This window comes from Colius striatus, chromosome 7 (genome assembly GCF_028858725.1).
Source record: "Colius striatus isolate bColStr4 chromosome 7, bColStr4.1.hap1, whole genome shotgun sequence".
Lineage (NCBI taxonomy): Eukaryota > Metazoa > Chordata > Aves > Coliiformes > Coliidae > Colius > Colius striatus.
The window spans coordinates 12,288,141-12,315,022 of record NC_084765.1 but is presented as its reverse complement, the minus strand read 5'-3'; the positions used below and the strand labels follow the sequence as shown (position 1 = coordinate 12,315,022).

Below are 26,882 nucleotides of genomic sequence, written 5' to 3'. Positions count from 1 at the left end.
GAAGCAGTTCCTGGTGCCTGTGCTTTGCTGGTCAGTTCAGTGCTAACCATTAGTGGTACTAGTAATGGTAGGCTGTTACCCTCTCTACCATATGGCACAGGAGAAATCCAAGAGCTTCTGCTGTTGCTGCTGTTGGCAGTAGAAGGGCAAACTAAGATTGAATGTCCTTGGGCTGCTCATCAGTGAAAAAAACGTCTGGACTATGCTTGCTTAGGTAGCCCAGGAAAGAAGTTATTCATTTCACCATAAATGAATGGTGAATGTAGCTATTATCTGCAGGTTTTACTCTATATCGGATGACTGAGCAACTGTTTTGAGATCAGAAAACTTTGATAATTCTTAGTATAAGAGGAGCCCTCAACAGTCTTTCAGAGTAATTTGTTTCATTTAGAAGTCTTTGATGAGGGTATGTGTCTGATATAATAATGTTCTCCCAAGTGACAGTTGCTAATCTCAATATATGGTGTACATGGGGGAGCCGACCTTATTTTGTGTGGAGACTTGCAGGAGTGTAATTTTGCAAGTGTTGGCACTTTATAGAGATTACTGGCTTCACTGATTAGGAATTCATTGCATTTCACTGGTTTGAGGAACCTAACTGTGTCCCATTCCCTCTGGAGCGTGACTTCAGCCTTCAGGCCCCTGACCCTGTTAATGGTGGTCTGGGGTAGCATTTTATGAATGCTGCTGGAAAGTATGTTCCCAAAGGTTTAACAGCAATGTTATCCACAGCAGTTGGGTTTTATGGAACTACATGGGGCTTTATGGAAGTATAGAAATTGTAGAGAGGTGTGAGTGAATGTGACAGATGGTATCCAATAAACCAAGATCTATATCTTTGCAGGAGCTTTATTTCATATGGTTTTGGGGATTTTGTAGTGTTCAAATGGCATGTTACACCCATTCTTGTCCTTTTAAGTCAGTCATTCTCTAAAGATCCAATAACCTGCTTCTCTTTAAACAGCACTATACCAGTTTTCTTCACAGCAAGAGTGCATTTAAATGATCTGTGTGATCTTGAAAATTAGTCCAGTATGGTGCATTTTTTATTGAATTGCAGTTGATAATACAGTAGAAAAAAAAAATAAGGTGCCAATATTTCTTCTAATTTTCCATTGCTTCTGATTTAGTGTTGTAAATGGGAGTAATATTTTCTTATCCAATTCCTTATATTTTTATAATGTGAACTCTTTGTCTCAGGAATTTTCCCTGACTATGACATTACTTTTTCTTGTACAAAGTCCCTGATTTCACGTAGGGTTTTTGGGTGCTGCTGTTAGTTAATGTATTATCATGAAGCAGCTGAAAGAAAAAAATGCAAGGGTGACACTTTAGAACAGTGTGTGAAAGTTCAGTGGTGGTATATGTCTTTGCTTATTTGACCAGGAACACTTCCTGCTGTTGGACTGCAGACATATAATAGATATGATTTTGGACCTTTGTCCTGGTAAAAAAAAGTTAATGTCATGGAAAATGTTCACTTATGAAGCAGTGTCGGGAAAGAACAAAAACGTTGCCTCATTTACAGGCAGAAACCAAAAAGATGCTTTACTGTGTCAGACTTTTTCTTTAAAACAAATGAAAAAAGTCAGTGACTACATGCATCTTGTAGATTTGAATTGAAAATGTGCCTTCTTAATCCTTTTTACTGCAGTGGCTTTCTGAAATGTGAGCAGTTTGCATGTTCAAAGAGTAAGTGAAGTACTTGCTGTGAAACGTGTTGTTTGAATTAAGGCTTTTCTGATCTTACTTAAATTTAAGCCAGTCCATGTGGAATTACAGTAAAATGTAGCAAGATGTTGATTTACAGAATCTTCCACCTTCATCTTGGAAGTAAATTGTGGAGCTTCACGTAATCACGAAGCTTCGTTCTTAAAACCTGATTGGTCTTGGGTTTCTCTCTAAATGATTTTTGGGGAATACAGATTATGAAGAGTTTAGAATTCTAAAATTATTGCTTATATTTTTTTCTTCATTAGGACATGCAGCAGTATAAAAAGCCTGGTTATTTTTTGTGTGAACTGAATTTAACGTTGAAGTTGTCTCTGTAGCATAGATTTTGTGTCTTAAAAAGATGGTATGAAAAGTAATACTTTGTCAGAAAGGTGATTGGCCATTTAACATATTTCCCTTTAGAAAACGGGAGGTGGGGATATTTGAAGCAAATGCTGTGTTTGAAACTTTAAAATAATGCTATCTAAATTCAATAGTCAGCTCCCTGTGGGCCTTGGTCCAGACTGCTAATATGAATCTGTGTAGTGTATACCTATAGGCTTGACTTCTTAAGCCCAACATCCAGTAAGCTCTAATGGGTGGGTTGCTTGAGCTGTTTATGGAGGATTGGGCCTTTCCTGGGTGAGAACCTACGAGGAAATATATACAAGCTCTGATTTGTTAACTGAATTTGAAATAGACTATTACTGTAGACCTGAAATGCTGTTTACAATATTATATATATAGTATAAAATTGCTCTTTGTTTTAAATGGGTCAAAGCCATAGCCAAGATGCCAGGTGAATATATTATATTTGATCGAATAGGAGTAAAAATGCACCTTGTCAGATCTTCAGGATGCTTCATCATGCTCAGAAGATTGCTACTATGTATACATTCTCTCCAGTAATCCAATTTGCATGAATTATAAAGTTATATTTCTCTATTAAGCCTGACTGAGTTTCGTGCTGCTGCTGAGATTTTCTAGCATCACATCAAACATGTAAGCAGAATTGTTTTTAATAGCCTTGCTCTCAATGAGATTGTTTCCTGTAGAAATCCTGAGATGTTACAGCCAGTTTTTCCACTGTACTGGGCCTTTAGTGTCTGACCATTCCAGTTATTTGCACCACTGAGCAACAAAATGATGACCACTTCTGAAACAGGGCAGGACTGGGTCCTTGCCAGGTGCACAACTTTTTGAGAGGAAAGAGCAATTGGATTTTTTTTTTCAAAGACTGGAAAGGGCAAAGGCTGTGCTTCTGGTCCTAGACTTCTGTGCTTTCCAAAGAATGAGAAGGGTAGGTACAGGCTCTTGGACCCTGGAGCATCTATGAGAGTGCTTGGACTGCCAACTGCTGTGGTAAGATTATCTGCTAAATCTTTCTGCAAGACTTCACTGAAGTGTGCGACAAAGTCAGCGGTAGTTACATACTTGGATCTCAGAGTCTGCTGCAGATATTTTTCAAGGCGGGAAGAGTAAGAGCCTGACAGAATTGCTACAGAAACAGAGCTTCATTTATTTATTTGCTTGTATATTTGTGTATTTATTAAAACCCCGACTTCTCTTAATGGCAAATCATGAGAGCCACCCAGTCTCAGGAGAGTTCTTCCATTGAAGAGTCAGAGAATGTGAAGTATTGGCTGCTAATCAGCAACTGTGAGGTCCACTAGTTCTGTAGAAAACATTAACAAAGGACACAGTGCTCTGCTATTATAGCAAAATAATATATAGGCTAAATTGGATCTGCTTTTTATTTGGACTTCCATTAGCATTGTTTAGGCTTCAGGAAAGGACAGAACTACAGCTTTTCAGTGATACTGGCCTTGAGTAACTGTTAAAATAGAGATGGTGGTAATGAGGCCTTCCTAACATTGTGAATGATTCGGAAGAGTGGTGTCGTTGTCTAGTCATACCAGTCCAGTAATCTGGAGGGGGAGAGAATTGTTGAAGTAACTGCATTCTACTGAACCTTGGTATCAGTGAAGAAAGCTGGAGTTTTATTTTAGTTATTGAATGTTCTAACTAAAATGCAAGGCTTGTCATTAATGAATATTTACAGAAGGGTTGTGGCAAACTACCCAGAGCTTTATAGAATGCAAAGTGAGAGAGTGATGGATGTGAAAGTTCCAGATGAACTTGTCAGCTTTGATTGCATAAATTCAGAGACCTTAAAAACAATGTCTTGCAGCGGAAGGGCAATATGGAGAGATGTTTTAGTGTTGCGACATCCATAGCTTTTGGATGGAGTTTCAGATTCTTGTCGGTCCTCTGGTGTGTCTGATAGTTGTTTTGCATTTGTGGAATGCTGTATCAATGCAATTCACACCCTTCCTATCACTGGTGTTTGCAGTGGTGTTACTCAAACTGTCATGTTTACTGTACAGAGACCTGAGGGAACTGTGCTTGTTTAGCTGAACCTGAATTTAGCTTCTTGTGGCTTCCCAGGGAGTCATGAGTAAGGTTTAGAACATTTCCCTGCTCTCTTGTTCCGTGTTGTGTGTTCCCAGGAAACAATGTGATGGGAAAGCAGAGGAAGCTATAGAGTCATCCATAGCACTTAGACACCTTGTCTGTGATATAGAATTTAGAAATATAGCCAATATATCTTAGTACTGAAAACCATCATATTCACATAACGGTAATTTCTGAACTGGTAGTTTGTGGGGATGTCTGAAAAGTGTATATATAGCTAATTTAACATATCAGAGGGAGTCAGCATAGTTTGATTTATAAAGCAGAAGATGAGAGAGAAGAAGAGATCAGAGTTTTCTCCTTAGCTCTGCAAATGATTAGTGGAGTGGAGCAATATTGGCACTTGACCTCTCTGGGAACTGCAGCTGTTATATGCAATGCTGCCTCTGCAGTTCTTATGGTCTGTATTGACATCATTACATGGTTTTGGCTTTTTTTAAGCATTGTCTTAAATGAGAAGGATTTGTTCAGACCATTAAGCTTGAAACTTTATACTTAGGCATCTTTTACTTGATTGTTAGGCCAAAGATATCTGTTGGGGTAGTTTTACTTTCTGATGGTGCAACTAATATGTATTGCAGTTGTGAAGGACCCTTGAATTAAAAAAACCCAATATTGGATACCTAGAGGAATAAATAAGTTAAAATAAGTTTAAATAAGTTGTTTCTGTAATCTATGAAATGAAGAATGCTTGATGTAAAGCAGAACGTTTTTGTGAGTTTGAGGAGGTTTTTCATTAATTTTTTTGTGGACTACAAGTCTACAAAATTACCTCTATTACCTCTACAAGATACTGTATAATTCCATACCAGAGGTAGTTGTACAGCATAGTTTCATTTATCAGAACTTTTGTAACAATGTGAGTATAAATTGTAAAAGGCTGAAGCTACCAATAATGCTTAATTACAGGTCTTTGATAATGCTGGTGTAGGAAAGGTGGCATTCTGCATGCCTTTGTTATCAGCCTCGTTTAACTCTACTGCAACGTTACTGTCTCCTAAAGAGAATACATTAATACTTGGGAAGTCCCATTTTTAATGAAATTTCCATTACAATACAATTTTATTGTATGTAGGTCAGAATCTAGGTTTATTTGTCTTGGATTTTTTCCATTTTGTTTTTCATTTGATACTTAAGAGTGATAATAACAAAGAAGCTAATATTTTATAATCTTTTATGTGGTAGGATAAAATTAATTCTACTTGTAAGATTTCTATAGCACTATTTTGCTTGTAGATGACATATTACAGTTTAAAAGATGTAATTATTTGTGTTCAATGTTTAACCATAAAGTTCCTATGACAGAGACCTTTGTTCTCCACAAAAATAAAGTGCAGTCAGTAGTTTGATAAAATACTTCACAAAAATAGTTTCCTGATTTCAATGCCGTTAGTTTTTAACATCTAATTAATGACAATGACTGAGTGTGCACGAGCTAATCTCCCAACTATCAACAATTAGCAGCAAGAAATATGACAGTATGCAATACCGTTTGTCTTGCCAGTCTCTAGAAGTCGAAGTGCATGGCAATAAATGTGACTTTTCAAATAATCAGAAACAAGTTCTGATTCCCAGTTTGCAAAATATTAGACAGTTATTTAACATAATTATCTAACATAACTTTGAGACAGTCATCTAATGTAATTTTAAATATTGCTGAGTTGATAAGCAACTCTCTTGCATTCCTCACTTTTTATATGCTTTATACACAAATTTTCAGTCAAGTATTACTGTATACATTAACATTTTGTCTTAGAAGACAGTGGAGGAGAAAACAAGCTGTGGACTGTGGATTTCACATTTCTTTGTGAAGTGACTGAATATATACTTTTATTGAAGTTTATGTGAGCCAGAGGTGTTCAGTTTTTCATGGACTGCTTTTAAATTCTCTAGCCATAACTTTTGCAGGTGAGAGTAGGCAGATTTCCATGGAACACAGTGAAAGTTTTCTATGGAAAACTCCAGTGAGAGTTTGCTCTAGTGATTGCTGTTAGATGTTGTTTTGAGTGATGTATTTGTTCCAGTTACGTACTCTTTGTCTTTGCAGTGTTCTGGATGATGAGGGGAGCAGCCTGCGTCAGCAGAAACTTGACAGGCAGGTAAGATTTTGTAGAGGGACCTTCTTATTCTCTGAAGTCTAGATCTTGGAGTAATGAAATCACTGACACGTAGCTGGTAATTGATAGAAAATCGCATCCTCTGATTAGGGAATGCAAAAGAGAGGACTGTGAAGGTTACAGCTTACTTAGAAATCTAACTTATGTTACAGTTTTTCTTACGATTGTGGTTTGAGTGATTCTTATTTCCAGTGCCTTGGACTTATTTTAAGCTGATTTACAATGTATTTGTTATCCTTTTGGAAGACCAGAAAGGACAAGCAGTTCTGGCAGACGTGCCTAGCAACAGAGCTCTACCACAGTTTTTCCATCTTTTTCTTTTTGTTTCAAGTGACTGTTTGCAGGTGGCACTATGTGGTATGTTGCCTATTTTGCTGATCTATTCCTACATTACTTTTACAAGGAAGTGATTCAGAATCTCTCCCATGAAATCTCAGGGAATTTTGCCATAAAGTTTTGATGGGACTTGAGATTTCCCCTTTTTCTTTGATTTTCCTGTGGTCCTCTTTTCACGAAACTTTAGATTCATCATTAAACCTTATGAGTTTATGTTTTTCTGTACACTTCTTTTCCCATTTTTTTATCAGTTTGCATGTTGGCCACATCTCATTTCAAATTCAAATACTTTCTTTTGATGCCATAATCCTGTACTAGATGCTTATTGTTTTGAAGTCATGTTGAAGTGTTCCACACAACTTGTGGAGCTGAAAGACTCCACTCTTCATTGTTCAGTTTTAGTTCATCTACATTCTAAAAGCAAAAAGTCACTGCACAGTAGCAGGGAAATGATAAAGTAATGGGTAAGTAAAAGTAACAGTTGGATTCTCTGGTGTCGTGGAAGACAGCTCAGAAAGAGAGATGCCTACAGTGCCATTGGATGTTGAAGGTTTTGTTTTTCAGCAGGTCTAACTGAGAAATTGAAGTGTTTAATTAAAGTTCATCTTTGATAGTTGTTAAATTAGGCTCACGTCCAGCATTATCGCTTGATTACCTGCATTTAATTTACAGAAACATAAATTGACATCTCTGCCTCATGCCCTTGCTTACCCTCCCATTGCTGCACAGCCAATACTCTCACACTGTTGTTTTCCCAGGGGTTATTTCCAAGCAAGCTCTGACAGCTGGTAGACTGCTCAGAAAGATCTATTTTAATTATTTGCTGCTTTCAGCAGGTGTTTTAGCGGTGGGTTGATTGTGGGTTGCCAACTGCCGCCACTGGAAAACTGGAGAAGGTGTAAAGATATTCACTGGTTTTCATCATAGATTTGGAGTCCAGTAACAGATGCATTTCTTTGTACTTTCCTCAGCGAGCACTGCTAGAACAGAAGCAGAAGAAAAAGCGCCAGGAGCCGTTAATGGTTCAGTCCAATGTGGACAGTCGCACAAGGACGCGCAGAATGAAGCATTCGGAAGAACAAGCACCGCTGGTTGAGTCGTATCTTAACAGCAACAGCAGCACCATATATCATGGTACATGAATGTTACCTGTTGCATGTATGTTTGCTGCAAGTTGTAGTATGATGCTAAATTTATACTAATGAGAACAAAGGTTGTCATTTTAGGGTTTTTTAGTAAATAGTTGATATCCTTCAGTTGTGTTTGGGGATAAAGCCATCAGTGCTTGCAGCAGCCTAACAGGAGGGAGCAAGGTAACTAGCTGCCATTTCAGTGCTGTGGGAAGGGAGAGTGGCTTGTCCCTTCTGCCATGAATATGTGTTTTCAGCCTTGGTTCCTGCTGAAGTAAAGCTTATGCTGTTCTGCTCTGCATATTCCTCTGTATATAATTTTGTTTAAGCCTGATGACAATGTTAATGACACGTTTGATTTCTGCTTACAAATTTCAGCAAAGTTTGAATATAATGATCTCAAAGATATCGTGTCTCTGCAGGATTCATTAAAACAGTCAAGTAGATAGAGGAGAACATTTCAAGCTTGTAAAATGTGGTCTGTGTTTTCTTACTAAAGATGATAAGATCCAGAAGGGACAGAGCCACATCAGGTATTGTAGCCATAGGGAAAAAATTATAACTCCATTTCTGTATTTTTAGACTTCAAAGAATTTAATCATCAGAAAGAAATCCTAAGGAAAACAGTTGTTTAGTGTTGTGCTTATATGGCCTATGGTTGTTGCCCCCTCAGATGAGGGCAGGTACATAATTTTCCTCAGGATTTCCTAGAAGGAAGCTTAGGTAACTCTTGTTTGATATTGAGTCTCATGTACATCTGGTTTCAGCTTGCTAACAGCTCCAAGAGTTACAGAGAACAGTAATTTTTGAAATTTTCTTGTTTTGCAGATCACTAAATTGAATTTAATTCACAAGGGATTCATAAGCTTCAATAACAAAAGGCTTCCTTCCCTTACTATGATGAGTCTGTGGGGCAGGAACTGAAATCTGCTCGTACTGGGAATGCAGTTCATAGAATCATAGAATGGTTCGGGTTGGAAGGGACCTTTAGAGATCATCTAGTCCAACCCCCCTGCAGAAGCAGGTTCACCTAGATGAGGTCGCAGTTGGCTGTTTTCAGGTTGGGAATGTGACTAGGAGGCAGAGTACTTAAGATGTAATATCTAAAGTCCAAACCCCAAAATGCCTATGGGAATCTACTTCTGGAAAAAAACCCCAAAACAACCAGTATTTTCATTCAATTCAGTTCTCTATCAAATATACTGCGTGTGTTATACTTTTTGTGTGCCCTGTCATTTCATTTTCAGTTGGTGGTCATGTCTTTCGTCAGGGAGATGGCAGGTATTTACTGGACTAAGTAATTATGCTGTGAGAAATGCAGGTTTGAGAGTCTCTGTCCCTGGTTTTCAATTGGTAGGAGTTTTTGGTGTGGTTACAGATACAGAATTTATGATTAGAAACTGAAAATGGAATTGATGAAATGTTCAATTTCATTAATAATAGATCTCTTTTGTCTTGCTTCTGCAAGCAGGTAGGCTACCATAACTGATTTCGGATGGAGAATGATTTTTTTTCTCAGTATTGTTTTAATTATATATTTCTAATGTACACTAAAAGCATTAGTAATATTTCTCTCTCTTTACTGTCTTTTTCTCAGGGTCTAGGAAGAGAATGTTTAAGATGAAATTATATTTCTTTCCAGAATTTGATTTACCACAGAATTTTAGTTTGTTTTCTTTTTTTTTTAGTCAGAGAGAACAGAAATTTTCTCTCTTTCTTCTTTCAGTCAATAGCTTACCAAAGGTACAGAACTGTTGTAAGAAATAGTATCTTATGTTACAGAGGTGCCATCATACACTAAACCTTCTCTATTGTCAGTTGAACAAGGTTTTAATTTTCACAGACATTCTCATCCCATAAATGGTAGCAAATTTCATATCTGCACTAACTGAGCTTAGTTTTGCAACAGTTTGCACCAGAGTGAACTTTCTGACTTAAGTGAGATTAACTGTGCTCTTGGGATAAAAGTGACCCATCCTGTACCATTAAACTCCAGCATTTACTGGAATACTGCTGATTTACTCTCCTTAAATCAGTTTGTTCTAAATTTGTGTCTCAAACTCTTTCAATATTTCACAATGTTTCAGAGAAGCAAAAAAAAACCCAACAAGTAGTAGTGTTTCTCATATTGAACCTGGAGTTTATTAATCCCTAGAGACAGCTGTCCTTGTAATAAACCGTGCAGTTAACAAAAGCCAACTTGGGGGAATTTAATTATCTAGTAAAGTGTTTTATTGCCTTGTAAAATCCTTTGTTGGGAACCGTTGCATTTGAAAATACTATCAGAACTCCAGAAGTGTCCTTTTTTGGTGTGGTCTCCTCTGGGAATGTGCTTAGTGTCTTAGGTTACACTGTTTGCATGGTACATAGATTCGGATGGCCATTTTAAACTACAGTATTCAGCTTCAGGGTTAGCACTTTTTTCCTTTTCAATGAAAACATTTGTATGTGGGAGTGTCAGATGCATGAGACAGCTGGGCTGTTTCTAAAGAACTATTCTGCTCTTTTCCGTTCATTTGTTTCTCTTATGGGCCTGCTGATTTTAAGTTAAGAATGACTCTTTGATGGGCGTTGATGGTCTACTGAATGAACTACATTGCTTGGATGTGCATGTTTGTGAAATCAATTCCTGTACTGGAAATGCTACAAAAAGAACACTTCTTTCCACCTATCACCCTCCTCTACTCTCCTTTTAGCTTGTACTAATTCTGTGTAGGACAAAAGTACTTGTTGATTTCAACAAATAATTGGATGCCTGTGTGGAGATATCTCTATGGTACTTTGAGCTAAGTAGGTCAGAGATAGCATCTCAGCAATTCTGAGATGCGAGGCTTTCTGTGCTGGGATATTTTCTTTCATACACTGCCATAGCTTATTCTGATGCAGTTATCTGTTCTGCAATGGTTCCCCGATGAGTAACTCTACTCCGGAATAAAAACTCATTTCATTCCAGAATAATTATTGGAGTATGGAGTAAAAAGGCAGTCGCTTTCGTTCTGGAATACATCACCAAGCTGGTGAGCACTTTGTAGGTTGCTATAGTGGAACAGCATGTTTTGCTAGTTAAGCTGATTCTAAGTTTTCTATGTAAAGGAGCCCTTGGCTGCTTTTGAACCTCTGCAGGGAGCTGCAGGGTAGTTGCTGCTGGTCCTCTCTGGCTGCAGGCGGATGTTACATACTGAGCACTCCTGGAGCCAAGTAGCATGCAGAGATACACTAGTTACTGCAACACTTTAATTACATTATTTAATTACATTTCATGCAAATGATGAAAGCTCATTTTTAGAGAGAAGAATAATTTTGCCTCTGTGAAAATAGTGAATTTCCACTGGGGAGCGATTTTCTCTTTTCACAGCACTGAGGAAGGCAGAGATTTGAAAGAGTGCCAGATATGCTTTCATTAATATTACCATACTTTGTTGCAGCTGTGGTGCTTTTTTTTGAAAAAAGACTTGACATTAAGAATGTTTTCAATTAGATACTCTCAGAGTAATTTTCATGGCAACTTCCAATTTAGAGATTTAGATTAACCATGTATAAAAAGGCAAAATTGCTTTCTTACTTTCCTCTTTTGACATTTGGCAGTACATCTAGATGTAATGGTTGTGTGGTGTCTTGAACAGTCTTCTGATGACAAGTCATAGCTCTGCATTGTTAGATTGGATGTGTCATTCTGCTCCTTTACCATGAAAGATGAGAGGCCATTCTGATGAGTTTCAAGCTGTCAGCTTTATAAAGCGACATCAGTTAACCATTCATTTAAAACTCGTATATTTGCGTGTTCATCAAAACAGTTTTTTGCAATCCCTGTTTTCCAGTGACCTTGAAATGAAAAGGTAGTAGTTTATTTTTTGAAGATAGCAAGGAATGTTCTGTGCACAAGACTATTAATACTGAGAGATCAGGCAGCACTCCAAGTATCATGTGGGCAAAATACTTAACTTCCAATAAGCATATATTCTGAATTTTCCCTTTCAGCCACACTCTCTTCACCATCTTTTTGATTTATCATCAGTCCTTTCTGTGCTAGTACATTTCCAAAATAACCTCACCCAGCAGCAATGATCAGAGAGCAGCAGGTAGCAAAAGGTTTAGATGCCTTTTTACGGCTCTTGGTACTGAAAGATTTGAGAAGAAAATTTAGATGACATTGCTAAAAAAAATACATTCTCTGCTTTGAAGTTCCATGTAAGGCATATTTACTTGCTTTTACTGCTTCACAACTAGCTGTCATTTTCTGTCCTTGACAATCTTAGTGTCCTTGAGCAACAGGTGAGGGTGACCCCAGCATGGGTAGTGCCCTTGCAGGACATCCCACAGGCCTGCAACGCTGCTGGCAGAGCTGGCCATGGCCAATGCGATTCCCAGCGGCCGGACAGATGGCACAGCATGAGCCCAGGGTGCTGTGGAGTCAGGGTTGAAAGGAGCCAGGGCCTAGGGGCTGAGGCTGCAGCGTATGTAGGAGGGGTCCATTGAGCAGATGAGGTACCTACAGTGTAGCACCAGGGTTCTCTTGGAGCTGCAGCTGGTATGCTGCACACCCAGGCCAGCCCCGTGGCCCATGGGTGAGGTGCAGGCAGAAGGTCCCAGGGAGGCTTGTCATGGCAATTAAAGCCTACTCATGCCCTCAGGCACAAAATAATTATGTAATTTCTTACTGTCCTTAATCTTCCTGGAACACCTTCTTTATGGATAATTTTAGCTTTCTTTACCATTTGTCTGTTTTCCCAGACTCTAATTCATTGCTATGAACTCTCCATTTCACACCTTACCTTCTCTTTTCCCCTCCCCAGGGTCAGACAGCAGATATATTTGGGCTAAGAAGAATCTTTTGCTTAATTCCTTCCTTTATTCTTTCTGAGGAAATCTTGTAGCAATGAGCTTTTAATGATGTCCTTAAGCAGCACCAGGTTCTCACGGTCCTTCGTTCTCAGCCATTACACATTCAGTTTCACCTAAGAGTATGTTCACCTTTTGTAAAATCAGCCTGATCAACACATTAGTGTTAGATATATAAACTGCAAGGAGGCAGAGGGAATTTATGGGCAATGTAAGTTTCTAGGAATCTGGAGTTTTATAGTCTACACTTACAGTTGCTGTAAGTTACTGTATAAGTTACTGTAAGTTACTTATAGTAACTAGTTATATTAACTGTGAGTTACTTATAGTTAGATAATGCCTTTAATTATAAGCCTTTTGAACCAGAAATCAAATCTTTGCATGTGATTAAATAATAGTTAACATGGCAGAGTCCTTGTCCTAATCCAGGCCTTTGTATTTAACTAATTTTATTGTCTACATAAAACTAATAAAAATATTTCATTGCATTGAAAAATATAGTGAGTTTGCACATCTTCAGAATATTTCTCACAGTACCCAGTGTTCTTTTAGATGGTGGTAGAAATGCTAGTTCAGTTCATTAAAGTAATATTGAATGACAGCCCAAGGAAGCAGCAAGATTCACTGAGGCTAGAACTTTACACAGTAAAATGCAAACCGTTCTTACAGTGAAACACGAGAGCATCTTGGGCAACAGTGAGAAAAGGACAACCAATTTGCATTGATTTGTTAAGGCACACTCAGACTGAACCGCAGTTTATTTTCCTTTGCATGATATTCATTCTGGATTTTACTTTTACTGTTGTGAGGACATTGGTAAATACAACATTTGCCTTATACAGTTGAGCCAATGATTGGCCTCACATACCTCACAATCCATTTCATCCTCTTTCTGCTTAAGGTGTTTTCCAGACAGATTACACCAAATTTTAGTGTATTCATTTAATTTTCTTTTTTTTCCTTTTTTAATATTTTTTCACTCTATTTTATGTGTAATCTACTGATCAAAACTACTCTTTTTTTTTTAGCACATGACATTTTTATGTGATAGAGATTGGTAAGTTATGACTTGTAGAGTTTTTTGTTTGTTCCTTCCTCTAAGATCCTAAGAGTGTGCAAGGACTGATACCAAGAAAAACAGTCAAGCAAACAGAAAAAATAATCTGCATCTTCATTGCATGCTACTTTGGAACTGATTTCCTATGTGAACTTCTCATCATGAAGGCCAGATGGAAAAACATGCTTTTCCTTTTCATTCACTCATGCAATTATGTGTGGATAACGATATTTTGGGGTTTTTTTTCAGTTCTGTGTTGTCTGCATCAGATTATTCACTTACATATTTTATCATTGGATTGTGCATTGTAGCTTTATCCCTGTTGTCCAAAGCAGAACTGATTCATGGAAGAGGCTTCTTTTTCTCGCTTTTACCACTCAGCCCACTGGTAATGCAAGGCAAAGCCAGGACACTGCCCTTCTCTGCTTTGATGCATGTCCTTCTACAATCACCTTGGACTACGTTAATAGACGATTTGCTTGTTGTTCCCCTTCTCAGCTCAGATGCTGAGTTAGTATTGCAATCTGTGCTCTTTTCTGGCTCCCCTGAAGTATTCTTATCTAATACTACATTGGGGTTAGTAGTCAGTACTTGATTTAATGAACATGAATAAATAACAATAACATTAAAATTATGTCATTGTTTTATTTGAAAGTTTGCCACTTATCTCTTATCTTATCATATTGTTATATCAGTGACTATTATCTAGGGAGGCCAGTTTTATCTCATTTTCCTTATTCAGACCTTCTTGTGGGGAACTGTACATTGCTTTATGGGGCTACTCTAGACCTTGTGGAAAATGCAGGTTACAGTTTGCCTCAGGGTTCCCATCCTGTTGAGAAGGGAAATTCCTGTCAGACTTAGTGATTCAAAGATGTAGTAGCAGGTGGAGGGGAAGACACTTGATCTCCTGACAACACAGCTGGGAATAAACATTGCCTCTGAGTTTCTTCATGTCCACAAACCAGGCTGGAAGGAGTGCTGGTTTGGTATGTTCAAAGCTCCACGTACTAATGAACAGCTGCAGAGTGAGTACAAAAGATGTTAGAAATGGTCCTTTTTACAGCTCTCCAGGGTAGGAGAAAGAACTGGAAACAGAAAACGGCATTTTTTGTGTTGCTCCACTTCTAAATCTCTTGGACTCCCTCAGCAAGGTAGGTTCACAGACTTCTCTCTGCAGGTCAGCAGACTTCAAAAGATGGCCCATTGCCTACTTCTCTGGAAGGATTAGAGTGCTGACTGGCCCTGTTGACAAGAACTGCTGTGCTGCTTAAACTTTGCTTCTTGCCACTCTGCAGTGGGCAGCACTTACACATGAGGCATTCTGGGAGGTTAGCACTTAGGGCAGGGGAGCCTAGTGCTTACCCTGTGCTTAAACGCAAGTGTGTAGCCAAGCCTCCTGGAACTCAGTGCTATGCTGAACTGAATTCGTGTAGTCAGTAGCAAAACTGCATCTTTTCTTTGACATCTGCAGTCACAAGAGAAAACATTAGTGAGTGGATGAGCTTTAGCTGAAGTCTGCTATTTGCCAACTAGTTGCTAAGAATAAGATGTTTTTGTGGTGGAGATGGTATTTTGGGATTAGATTTGGATTTATTTTAGAGGTAATGCTTTAAAACACACAAAAGCATCCTTTAGAAACAGAAACTTCTGTGCCAATTCCTTTCATAAACCCAACTGCAATATCTGCACATTTATAGTTTAAATCTTATTTGGTAGCCTCCTTATGTCTGAAAGTCCTGTTTACCACAGATAGCAGTGATGGTATATGCTCAAAATGGCTACTGGACTGAAATCTTGTTCTCTGTCTTATAAAGCAATGGAAGTATTTTCTTCTATGTCTTTTTGAGCTCTATTGCCGTACTTATTATTGGGTATCTGTTGCGGAAAATTAGGAGACAAAAGTGTTTCAAAAGGCTTCAGGCTTTTACTTGTTAGATCAAAGAATGGCTGACAAGATAGTGAAGATGATTCTTTAACTTTTTGATTAACAATGTCAGAATGTTTCATCCTGTGCTGATTAATCATTGCTTTGGACCAAGTAAATGATGCTTCGTCTGAGTGAATGAATATGGCCATGTTTAAAATGATTTCCAGAACTGTCTGGTCATTTAATACAGGTAATTTGCAAAGTATTGAATTTGATTATAAAGTGGATTATCATCTTCAAAAAAATTAAAAGAACACACCTAGTTTCTGAAGAAAGACTGAGCTGGAAATACAGGATAGATTGCTGAGCTGGCAAATCACGTCTGGTAAAGACCATGGAGTGGAGACCTTGTGGTTCCCTGCTCAGCCCAGGGCTGCCCTGCTCACGGAAGTAGGACCTGATGTACTGCCTCTTATGTGCCATTTTCCCCTGCATCCTGTGCACTCACTCTTGGTTATGCCTTATTCATTCTCAGTGCTCCTTCACACTCAGCAAAGGGACTGCAGTCTTTTCATTACTGCATAGTGAAGGCAGGAATGATGACCTGGGTAGTGACAGGAGCTATTTCTTTGGGCTTTGAGTTGGTCCTGTATTATTTTAATGTATATTCTCTATAAAACTTGAACTCTTCATCTGCATAATGAGAAAAGGAGCATGTATTTACTGAGTAAATTTACTGAGTGTTCATTGTGTTGTGAATGTAATGCGATTCACAACAGATTGCTGTGCTGAGGAGGAGAGCTGTGGGTTTATAAGCTACAGTCTACGCAGACATGGCTAAATCTGTTTCATCTCTCTCCTCTGAGAATCGCCTTCGTGTTTCTATTGTTATTCATGTGCATGAAGGATTTGGTGAATAGGAAAGCTGCCTCACAGACCAGAAGCCTAGGGAGAATTTCCCTCTTCAAAGAGAGATTGCTGGTAGTCCACACGTCATTTGGTCTTTAGGGGGTTTATGAAGTTTGTCAGGATATTTTAAAGCAATTTTATGGGCAACCAATTATTTTCAGTAAGGTTCCTTAGTGATCCTTTTTTTAACCCCTTTAAGGAAAACAGTTTAGTTCTGGGAAAAATAAAAGGATGGTGAGAGGCCCCAAATGTCAGGGTGATACTTCTCTGGGATAAACCACAGTCCCCAGGTGAAGGCAATGGGCCTTAGCGATGAGCAGTGACCATCAGCTGGCACCAGAATCTCTTGCTGCTCACTTACAGGCTGTTTGGTTGTGGATGTGAAGTTTGACGTTTCCTTTCTGTATTTCACAAATATAGTTTTTTTGGTGCCTTTATAAACCCTGTATTATCTCAGCTCAAGACTTGGCTGGCCAGAAGAAAGAGTTATTGGTGTGTTGCTTTCACAGATCCAAACATTGACCTCAAAACTGTGTCATGCTTTTAGAAAATGATAAAGCCTCTTTTTACTTAGAAAGCAACTAGCATTGCATGAATTATGCTGACATTCACAATTTATGCCGTGCATGTTACGTTGAGACTTCTAAGGAATTATTTAGTTTATACTATACAGCGGGAGTTTTTAGGTTCAGCTTGGGCATAGTTTCACCATAAAATGCATGGCTGTTCTACTCATCAAACTGTGGTGCATACAATTGCGCAAGAAATTCTGAAAATAAACTTCTGATGATTCCTTGTTTATGGGGTTAGGATGTAGCTTTTAAGCACAGGCATTAGAAAGTCTAAAGAAAATTATTGTGCCTTCATGCCACTACTATTGATGGTCAGTCTGGCAGAGCTTTACTTTGAGGAAAGTGCGTCCTACGATAGCTCAGCAACACATTAATATTCTGATGTCACTTTTGGCCTGAAAGCTACGAGCTGATACATTACTGGAAGGAGAAAAAGGTTAAGAAATACATGCCAGCTAACCTTAAACTTTCTGTTTTTTACTGAAGCTTTGCAAATTCTGGTTTGATTCTCCTCTCTGCATGAATTGTCAAAACTACCAAACAAATTCCGCTATGTCTGCTTACTCTTTTATGCCTTCACAGAGTTCTCAATTCATCCTCTCTTATCTCTCTTTTATTTCTCTCTTGTCTCTCTCTGTTTTTTCTTTTTGGTGGGGTACCCTGAATCTCCCAAGCAGTGCAGGAGACCGAACAGGAAGATGTAAAGGTGATAGTGGATGCCCAAGCTCCGAAACCAACCAAAAAAAGCAAGGCAGCAGCTGCGAGCTGTCAGACTGGCAGCACCAGAAAGGAGAAAAAAGGGAAACACAAAGGTTAGCTGCATGCAGCTGAGTGTCAGATGTTGAACTGACTGCAAAATACTGCTTTTTTTAAAAAACTATTTCTCTGAATTTCTCAAAATTGCCTAAAAGTAATTTCTTGAGTTTTCTATGAAATGGGAAAATGTGTGTGACTGTCTTTTCTTGGCATGTACAAGCTGGCAGTGAAGGGGGGCTAAAATTTGTAAACTATTGTGTTCAAGTTGTGGAGGAGGAAAAAAATACTGATGGAAAGATGCCTGTGTATTCCTGCAGTGTTAAAGAAATGAGAGCCATCTTACACCAATGTGGGTTTTTTAAACCATCTGCATGTAATGTAATTTGGAGAAAATGCCTTTAAATTGCAATCATTTCTGTCCAGACTCTTACTGAGGTTAAGTGGATATTTTGAAAATCGATTAAACAAAACGAAGGTAACATCCTCAAAGAGGTTCTTCAATTTATTTGTGAGTGACTTGGTCTTTTCTTGGCGTTTACAACCTGGGATTGAGATATATGGGAGTTGTTTGTATGAAAAGAATTCTGCAATGACTTTGGATAAGATTAGGTAGACAAAAAAATATTACTATTGATATGACAAAAGGGTAGGTAGAAATGATATTACTATTATTGGATTTCCTATTTGAGCTACATAGAGTGGATAGAAGAAGTAACATGAGATACTTTAGAGGCATTAAAGCTTTATATATATATGCAGATTTTTGTACTACATACACTTTTTTTTAATTTGTTGGTGAATGACTAGCATGATTAATAAATACCTTTCCAATAATTTGCAGTACTTGGATGAGGCCGCTGTCTTTTGTATGTCCAACAGTCTCTTCATTATTGCTTAAGTAAGAAAATAGTGTATATCCTTGACGGGTCTTTTTAAAGCTAGCAATAGCTAGTAAGGGTAGTTATGAGGTCCATATTGGGGCTTGTCTATAGGGATTTTTCAGGACATGAGCCTATCTCATCAAAATCCTTTTCTTATCCTTCACATATTTCAGTTTAATCCTTGTGATGCGATTCTACAGTGTGTCTCTGTCTGCAGTCTGCTGCCCTGGCTGCAAAGGAGGGCCAAGGTCAAACAGACTTTAAAGTCTGGCCTTGAGGTAAAAACTGTATTAATATATTTGAAAAAAAGATGGTGTCTATACCTAGGCTTAAAATAATAAGTAAAAGTCAAAGAGAAAGTTAAATGAATGTAAAAATTGTTGTCCAAGTAAGTGAATAGAAAGCTAATGTTTCTCAATTTAGTGTAAAAAGTAATGCTACTCCAGCATAGTAATAAAGATGCCAAATTGTATTTTGAAATACATCTTGCTGAAGCATAAGAATTATTTTACAAGGTTAAAAGAATACGCCATCTTAGGCCATAAATGAGCATTGTATGGGGTAACACTCATAGTTACTTCATAACCATGAGGCTCTCATATAATCTTCTGTCATGCCTGGTTTGCCTTTGTGGAGTATCTGTGTCTGTCCTGTGTTCAGAGCTTAAGATATTCTGCTGATCAGTTACAGTAGGTTTGAATTGACAAGTTTGCAAAGTACAATACCAATATGTGTATACATTCACATATTTTCAAGGCAGTTTTCTGGCGAGCTCTTGGCCAAAATATTGCACAAACAAAATCGTAGCTGTAGGCCTAGTGAGACGTATGGCAAGAATCAGTAATCATTACTCTGAGGAAGACATTGAGGGGCTGGAGCGTGTCCAGAGACAGGCAACAAAGCTGGTGAAGAGTCTGGTGAACAAGTCTGATGAGTGGCTGAGGAAACTGGAGTTTAGTCTGGAGGAGGCTGAGGGTAGACATGATCATTCTCTACAACCACCTGATGGGAGGCTGTAGTGAGGTGAGGGTTGGTCTCTTCTCCCAAATAATGAGTGATTGCACAAGAGGAAATGGCCTCAAATTACACCAGGGAAGGTTTACATTGGAGATTAGGAAGAACTTTTTCCCTGAGAGGATTATTAAACAGTGGCACAGGCTGCCCATGGTGATAGTGGAGTCCCCATCCCTGGAGATATTTCAAAGCCATGTAGCTGAGGTGCTAAGGAAGATGGTTTAATGTTAGGCTTGGGAGTGTGAGGTTGGTGGTTGAATTTGTTCTGAATCCATTTTGTTGGAAAAGACCTTTATTATTATTACTGGACAGAGTGGTTTCCAGGGGAGTTCTGCAGCCACTGCTCACTTGTCTTTGCTGGGTAGCTAACTTCAGACTTACCAGCTGGACATAGGCAGGTTAGTCCGTGAGCAGCTTGTGCTTACTGTGAAGGGTTTGCAGTGTCTTCTTATCTCTCAGCAGGTAACATGTATTTTTCTCATACAGCAATATTATTTTTATTTGTTTTCTGAAAAATTCCCCAAACAGGCAAATGTTGACATATTTTAGTAGAAGCAAGTTGTGGCAGTAAAAGTAATGTCATTTTATGTAGACTGAGAACTTTCACATATTAATACCACCCTATGTGTTGGAAACTAATATTATTACTCTAGGAATCTCTGCTTCTGCTGCATTTGTTACTGCTCCTCTTGCTTTGCTGTGTATGCTCTTCCCAGGCCTTCAGCATTTACCCATCAATTGCATATTATGTATGTTTCTATAGAGTGGAGATGTTGTTCATCAATTACACCTAAGAAAATTGTGAGTACTGCCCTCCTGAAGTTTATGTTGATGATTAGAAAGAAATATTCCCATCGTTAAGGAATGTTCAGAGTATACCTTGTCATACAGCTCATCTACTTTTTCCCCACACTGGTATTTGTCTGTTCATTCATGTGTAATTTCACCCTAGCAATCATATCTAGTTTCTTTGATAGTGTTTTAAACTTAGTATGTTTGCAGGGATAACTAGATTCCCAGACTTTCATCTTTACTGAAACTGTCGGATATTTTGTTACAGGATGAAAAAGTAAAACTATGCAACTTTAAAATTCCAGAGTGATTTTACTGATCAATCCATTACAGACAGAGCTAAGTTATGTTACTTAGGAATGAAGAAAATGCAAGTGGTAGCAGAATCCTGTAGTGAAACTTGCATCAGTTTTTTTCAGTTACTTTTAAGAATGAGTCTTAAGAAAAGGTTTTATAATAATAGTAAATGGATTTGCTACTAACTTCAGATCTAACTAACGAAAATAAATGAAGGTTAAATGGGTTTATGTCATTTTGTGGCATAAGAGATTTTGTTGGAGGAAGTTTGTTAGTAAATAGACCAGATCTTGAAAGTTTTAGGTTCCATTTTTAGATTTGCAGTTGCTTCAGGTTTTGTTTCTACTCTGACTGCTCTAACTGTATCCTTTGTATGTCCTGTAAATGAGGAGGGTGAATGCTGAGGGGTGAACGCACTTTACATACTGAAACGGTATTTTAAAGGTTTCTGTTATTTAGCTGTAGTGAGCATTACCTTTCTAAGCATAACCAAGCTCTTTCTGCTTTAAGAAGAAAGAACCTTGAGATGAGATCCTATGAATAATAAGCTAATTCAGAGCAAAAATCATTGAATTATTTATGAGTAGCTCTTGAAGCTGTGGTGTAATGATTGTGCTCTGGTCTTAGATGTGTAATGCTTTTTTAAGTGGCTCAAACAATGATCAAACTATGAAACTATGATCAGAACAATATACTAAAGACAAACTGGAGGGAAATATTAGATTTAATGAGGTTATGCTGACATAAGGCAAGAGGAGGAATGTGGCTAATTGATCATGTAGATATGATTGTGCCTCTCGAGTCAGTACATTTTGTACTTCTGTGATGGCTGGTATGGTATTCAGTCATTTTTTCTAAATCTGGTTATTGTTGGTCTTTCATTCTTAATGGTGATATCCAGTATACACTGTGCCTATTTTTTTAAAAAACATGATTTTTGTGGTACAGGGCCTGCAAATGCAGAAAACTGATTACATTTTGTAGTAGCTTAGCTCATTAAACTGCTATTTCTGAAAGCTTTGGTCTCCCAGATTATTGTTTGATGTAATATTGAGTATTGCAGAAAAAGAAAAAAAAAAGGAAATGTAACAAGTGAAAGATGTAAAATGTTTGTCTTTCCAGTGGCAATAGTTGGACCAAATTCTGGTCTGATTTGTAGTGCTAATAAGGGGTGATGAAGGATATTAGGGAACCGGGTGTACAGCATCACTAAATGATTCAACAGAAAAATAATGCAAACAAGTGAAAAGTGTGCACCCTGCGTAGCATTACAAATAAAAAACAAGAGCATCTTTTCATAACAAATAACATGGATGATTCTTTAAAAACTGAAATTCTTGACCATGTTACAGGTACATAGTGGTGTGGGTTTTTTTTTTTTTCGGTTGGTTGTGTTTTTTTTCCTCCACTATAAGTTTGTGAAAAAATTAATAAATACACTGGATAAAGTGCTTTTTTGACTATGAACAACGACTGAGGCAAAAACAGATCAGGAAGACAAAATGGAACCTTTAAAAAAATCCAGAAAACTGTGCAAAGTCAGGATTTAATGCAAAATCAATTCTGATATGAAAATTCAGGAATCACTCTGCAAAAGCTGTTGTTTGGTTGGTTGGTTGTTTTGTGGTTTATTTTGGTTTTTTTTCTTGGCATTCTTGCACTTAAAACACGTGAGCACATTCTGAACAAACCCTGCTCTGAACTGCCCATGGTCACTCACTGTCATGGGCAATCTAAATGAAGTCACTGAAATCTGGATGCATTTAAAATGTTCAAATAAACAGTACCTTCCCAGCAATTTTCCTCCTATGTTGTACATTAAATGTATATAGTATATTGGGTATTCACTGCTGCTTCAGAGTCCGAAAGCAAATGAGCTGCTCTGACACACAGCACTTTTATCTGCCAGGATGGCTATTTCATGTTTTGATTTTGTTTCCTTCTTCCATGTTTCTTTTTTCTCTTTCACGCCTGTCTGTTTGTTTTGATTTGTACATCCTGTCCCATTTTTATATGTATCAAGCAGCTACATTAATGCTGTCTAAGAGAGCAGCATCTTTTGTTGGATAAGAAGCATCATTTCTCACCATAACACTTATTTTCTGACAGAGGGAGGGAATTTCATGTAGAGGAGATTTATCTCTGTTTCCCTGTGCATTAAAGAGAAAGGGTAAGAGGAACAAGAAGTGCCTTTCCACCAGGAAAAGCCCTGTTGTTTCTAGATCTGACAGCCCTTTGAGGCTGCACTTTGGCAGCACATGACCTTTATTGTGAAGAAGTCATTTTGTTCTCCTCAGGGTAGAGATTTATGAAAGTACAGTTCCTTCTATACTTTTCTAGATTTCATCAAAGGGAATGTAGAGTTTAGTGCTGAAGCACTTGCTTTTAGTGACCTGATCTGGTGTTAACAATAGTCTTTCTATTGATGGAAGTTTGGACTAAATCACCTCCAGACGTCCTCTCCTAAAACCAATTTTTACTTGCCCCCTTTCCCTATAAATAATTCCCTTTGTGATTTTGCAGTTGCTTGAATCGTTGTCAGTGGAGGTATAGCCCCTGTGAGAACAGACATATACTGGTAAAGGGCTTACAGAACATTGCCAGCTACAATATTCTTAATGTTGTTCAGTCCTAAAAAAGCAGACCAAGAAATGTTTTTCCCCACATTCTGCTTTTTCAGTAAATTACTTTTGAGGAGAGTTTCATGAGTTTCAAGAGAGAGCACAAATTTATAGAGAGATGAGAATTTTTGTATCCTGCAATTCCTCGGTTGTAGAGATGGAAATTCTTGTTTTCTGTGCTGTGTTCCTTTTCTGATAAGTACTCCGGTTTGCCATTCAGTCAGTGAGCTCATGTAGATCTCTGATGTATGATACTTTTCTTCTTAGTTTCTTTCTTAGTTTGCAAATATCCTACGAAGAAATTCTTAATTTATTATAACAGTTATTTTCAAATAATTTAGAAATCTGTCTTTCTGTGTCCTGTGTGCAGTAAAGAATCTCTGTAAATGAATGGTTAATCAGTCATTCCTGTACTTACAAGTCGGTGTATGAGAATCAAGAGGAAATAACATTTGCTGAAAATCTTTTCACAGCAAAAAGTTTGCATGTATAATACATGCAGAGAGGAATGTGGTGTGTACAAATACAATTAGATTCTTTTCCTGCAAGATCCAGTTACTGGGGATTCATGTAGTGTATAGTTAAATACTTAAGTAATGTATTGGAGAGCTGACTCACTATTCTTATGCCTGTAATTTACTCCTGGGTAGTTTGTCACATTTTTCCTCTATTATTAACTTTTTCAAGACTACCATTGTGTATTGTGCACTATTGTCAGAGAGCAAAATCCTTCTTCCTCTTTGGTTTCATGCTTTGGTTTCAAGTGGTGGCCATATATGTCTGCTGCCTCTCTGAACTTGCCCTGCTCATACATAGCTTTGTAGTATGTAGTCTTTTTGTGTCATTTGACCTTCTCTCACCACCCCTCTGCCCCCTAAAATTTTTAAATACTCTTTCTTGATGTTCTTTTGGGCAATGAAATAATCAGATTTGCAGTTCTGGTTTATCCTCTTTAATTTTCTCATTCTACTATTAAAGCCTCATTGTACTGTGACCACTTTGAGAATTCTCTGATTGGTATCTAGAAATGCTTAATTCCTCTCCGTATTTGAGAGGAAGTTCCACTTGGACTTGTTCTGTTATAGATTCTGGGTTTAGACAGGATTGTTGAATAGACCGATCTAAGCCATGTGTTCAGCATAACTATTCCCTTAGTTTCCCACTTGCAGACAGGATTAGAAAGTGTATTTCTTTTATGAAAAATCCTTTTGAAGATTGTGAAGCTGAAAGAAAAATGTATGAGGCTCAAATGGATACCCAGAACTGCACATTAAATGCTCTACTAGTGCTATTTTTGGGGGAAAAAACAATCCTAGAACAACCTCTAGGTCTGTAGGGCCAAGGAGGAGGGCTATACTTCAGGGTCTATATCTTCCATGCCATGTAGTCTGTACTTACTGAGTTTGTCAGACAGAAATTTGATAGTGACATCTAGTAGAACTGAGCTGGCTCATCTATATTAATTGTAATGTCTATCTATAGAACATCTCAGGATGGTTGGAAACTGTTCAGCAGCAAGCTGCTGGGGCTGCAGGATAGAGAAACGTTTGACTGGTGAACCTCCAATAGATTGTCTTTAGTTGCTGGATTGGGACAGTCAAACAAGGTCTCAGTTTCACATCTTTGAAATGTATTTTCATTAATTAATCCAATGAGACTGAACAGATTGTGGGTTGTTGATCCATTCTTTAGAAGGTGAAGTTTTGAATAGGCATAATGTGGTATCATAGAATGCATGAAAACTTCGATTTGTTTCTCGTAGGTAATAAACACTTAGCAAGACTTTGTCACCTTATTACTTTCCCAAAGCTTTCAATAGAAGTTCTCTTGTCATACTGTTTCATTTCTTCCCTTATTCTAGACCTGGATCTTGTGATTATTTTTATGTAGATAGTTGACATTTTGTGTGTTTAAAGCAAAAGCAAAGAAAGAAGAATCCTATCTAAATCTCCCATACCTGAGATCAAAGTTAAGTGCTTGTCTACCTAATGTATTTTTAATTTCTTAGAATTTAGATACATCCAGGTTATGGAAACATTCTATGTGGTAGTTTAGATTACAGCTCGAGTACAGCATGGTACTGTCTATTTATAATTATTATCTAGAAAATTTTAGGTGATAACAGAATACAGGTGTTGGTAAATACTAGTTTATAGGGTAGAAATGACAATAATGTCAATTTTCTGTGTATTTGACATGACCACGTTAAAATTTACCAGAAGGCTTTTACTGAAGCATTCAATTATCTGGAGGTTGTTTCAGTCTTCTTTTTTTCCTCCCTCTGTCAGGTATTTTTTTACCTGATTTTTGGGAAAAGCTGTAGAAAATGCTGACTGTAGCAATAAAGACTTTCTTTTTGGCACAACCTGCTCAGCTCCTTTGCCTCTTTTGACCCTGTCCTTACACTGGGAAATGTACAACTATAGACATGAATTGTTTCATTGCACTGTGAACTTACTTCCAGTAAGTGGGTGAAAAGGAGTCAGCAAGGCAAAGAAAGAGAGAACATAGTCCACCTGGAGTATCATGATTATTGCAAGTTTGGATACGTTGTCAGACATTAGGTAGCTGCCTTTTGAACTGTGGCTTGCAAAGATACACTTACATCTAATGATATAGAAAACAGAAATGTGTATCTATGTTTGCATTTAATACAGTTTTACACATGCATATAAAGCTACAAAGATATGTGCACATACTCAAATATTGAACAGTTAATGCTGCATTTGCCACAAACCCTCAACAGTATTTTAATGCAGCAGAGATGATTTTTTTTTTTACCTCTCTGTCTGGCTACATCTTCCATTCCCTTAAATGGAGTCACCACTGGAACCATTCATAATGCTTAATAACACACTCTAGCAGTCATATACTCTTCAGAACACTGAAATTGATTTTTCTTCTCTAAAAGTGTGACCTGACAGTGTAGCCTTTGTCCTAATGCAGGGCAGTATGTGATGTTACTGACAGCATGGGATGTGAGCGGAGATGTTCTGTGGGCAGCAGAAGAAAAGTGGCCTCCGTGCAATGTCTAGTGCTGTCAAAGACATTTCATTCCTGCAGATCAATATCTGCTTTGAAGGGGAATAATTAAAGTGTTTTGTTCCTTTTGAAATGGATTCTCAAAATTAGGTTGGTATCATCCAAAGCTTAATAAGGGGCTAGATAGATGTGCATGAGGTGTGAGCATCTTGTTGAACTCGTGGATACTTAATGCTTTTGAAATTCAGAGCATTAAGGTGAGAACCTAAGGTTAGGCAGCCATGTTAATGATAATGGTTAACATGATTAAAGCTGTTTAAAATACCACAGTGGATCTGAGCACCATTGCTGTGGTGCTTGTCTTCAGATAGCTTTTAGGCAAAATACTGCTCTCTTCACTGCTGTATTATACGTGCAACATAGGAAATTATACTGTTTATTCTACATGACACAGAGCTACTGTCTGAAACTCATCCTGCCAAGAGGAGACAAACATTTCCATGGATTTTATTTAGTCCTTC

The 26,882-nt window shown here is 37.8% G+C and overlaps 1 protein-coding gene across 2 annotated transcripts in view; it reads left to right on the top strand.

Annotated features, from left to right (window-relative positions):
• The window catches only part of TUB (TUB bipartite transcription factor), a 66,270-nt gene that overhangs the window by 21,933 nt on the left and 17,455 nt on the right, over positions 1-26,882 (top strand). For both annotated transcript variants that reach the window (XM_061999603.1, XM_061999602.1), the window contains exons 2-3: positions 6,236-6,287; positions 7,613-7,775. In XM_061999603.1, coding sequence (XP_061855587.1) covers positions 6,236-6,287; positions 7,613-7,775 — 215 coding nt within the window. The remainder of the gene's footprint in view (positions 1-6,235; positions 6,288-7,612; positions 7,776-26,882) is intronic.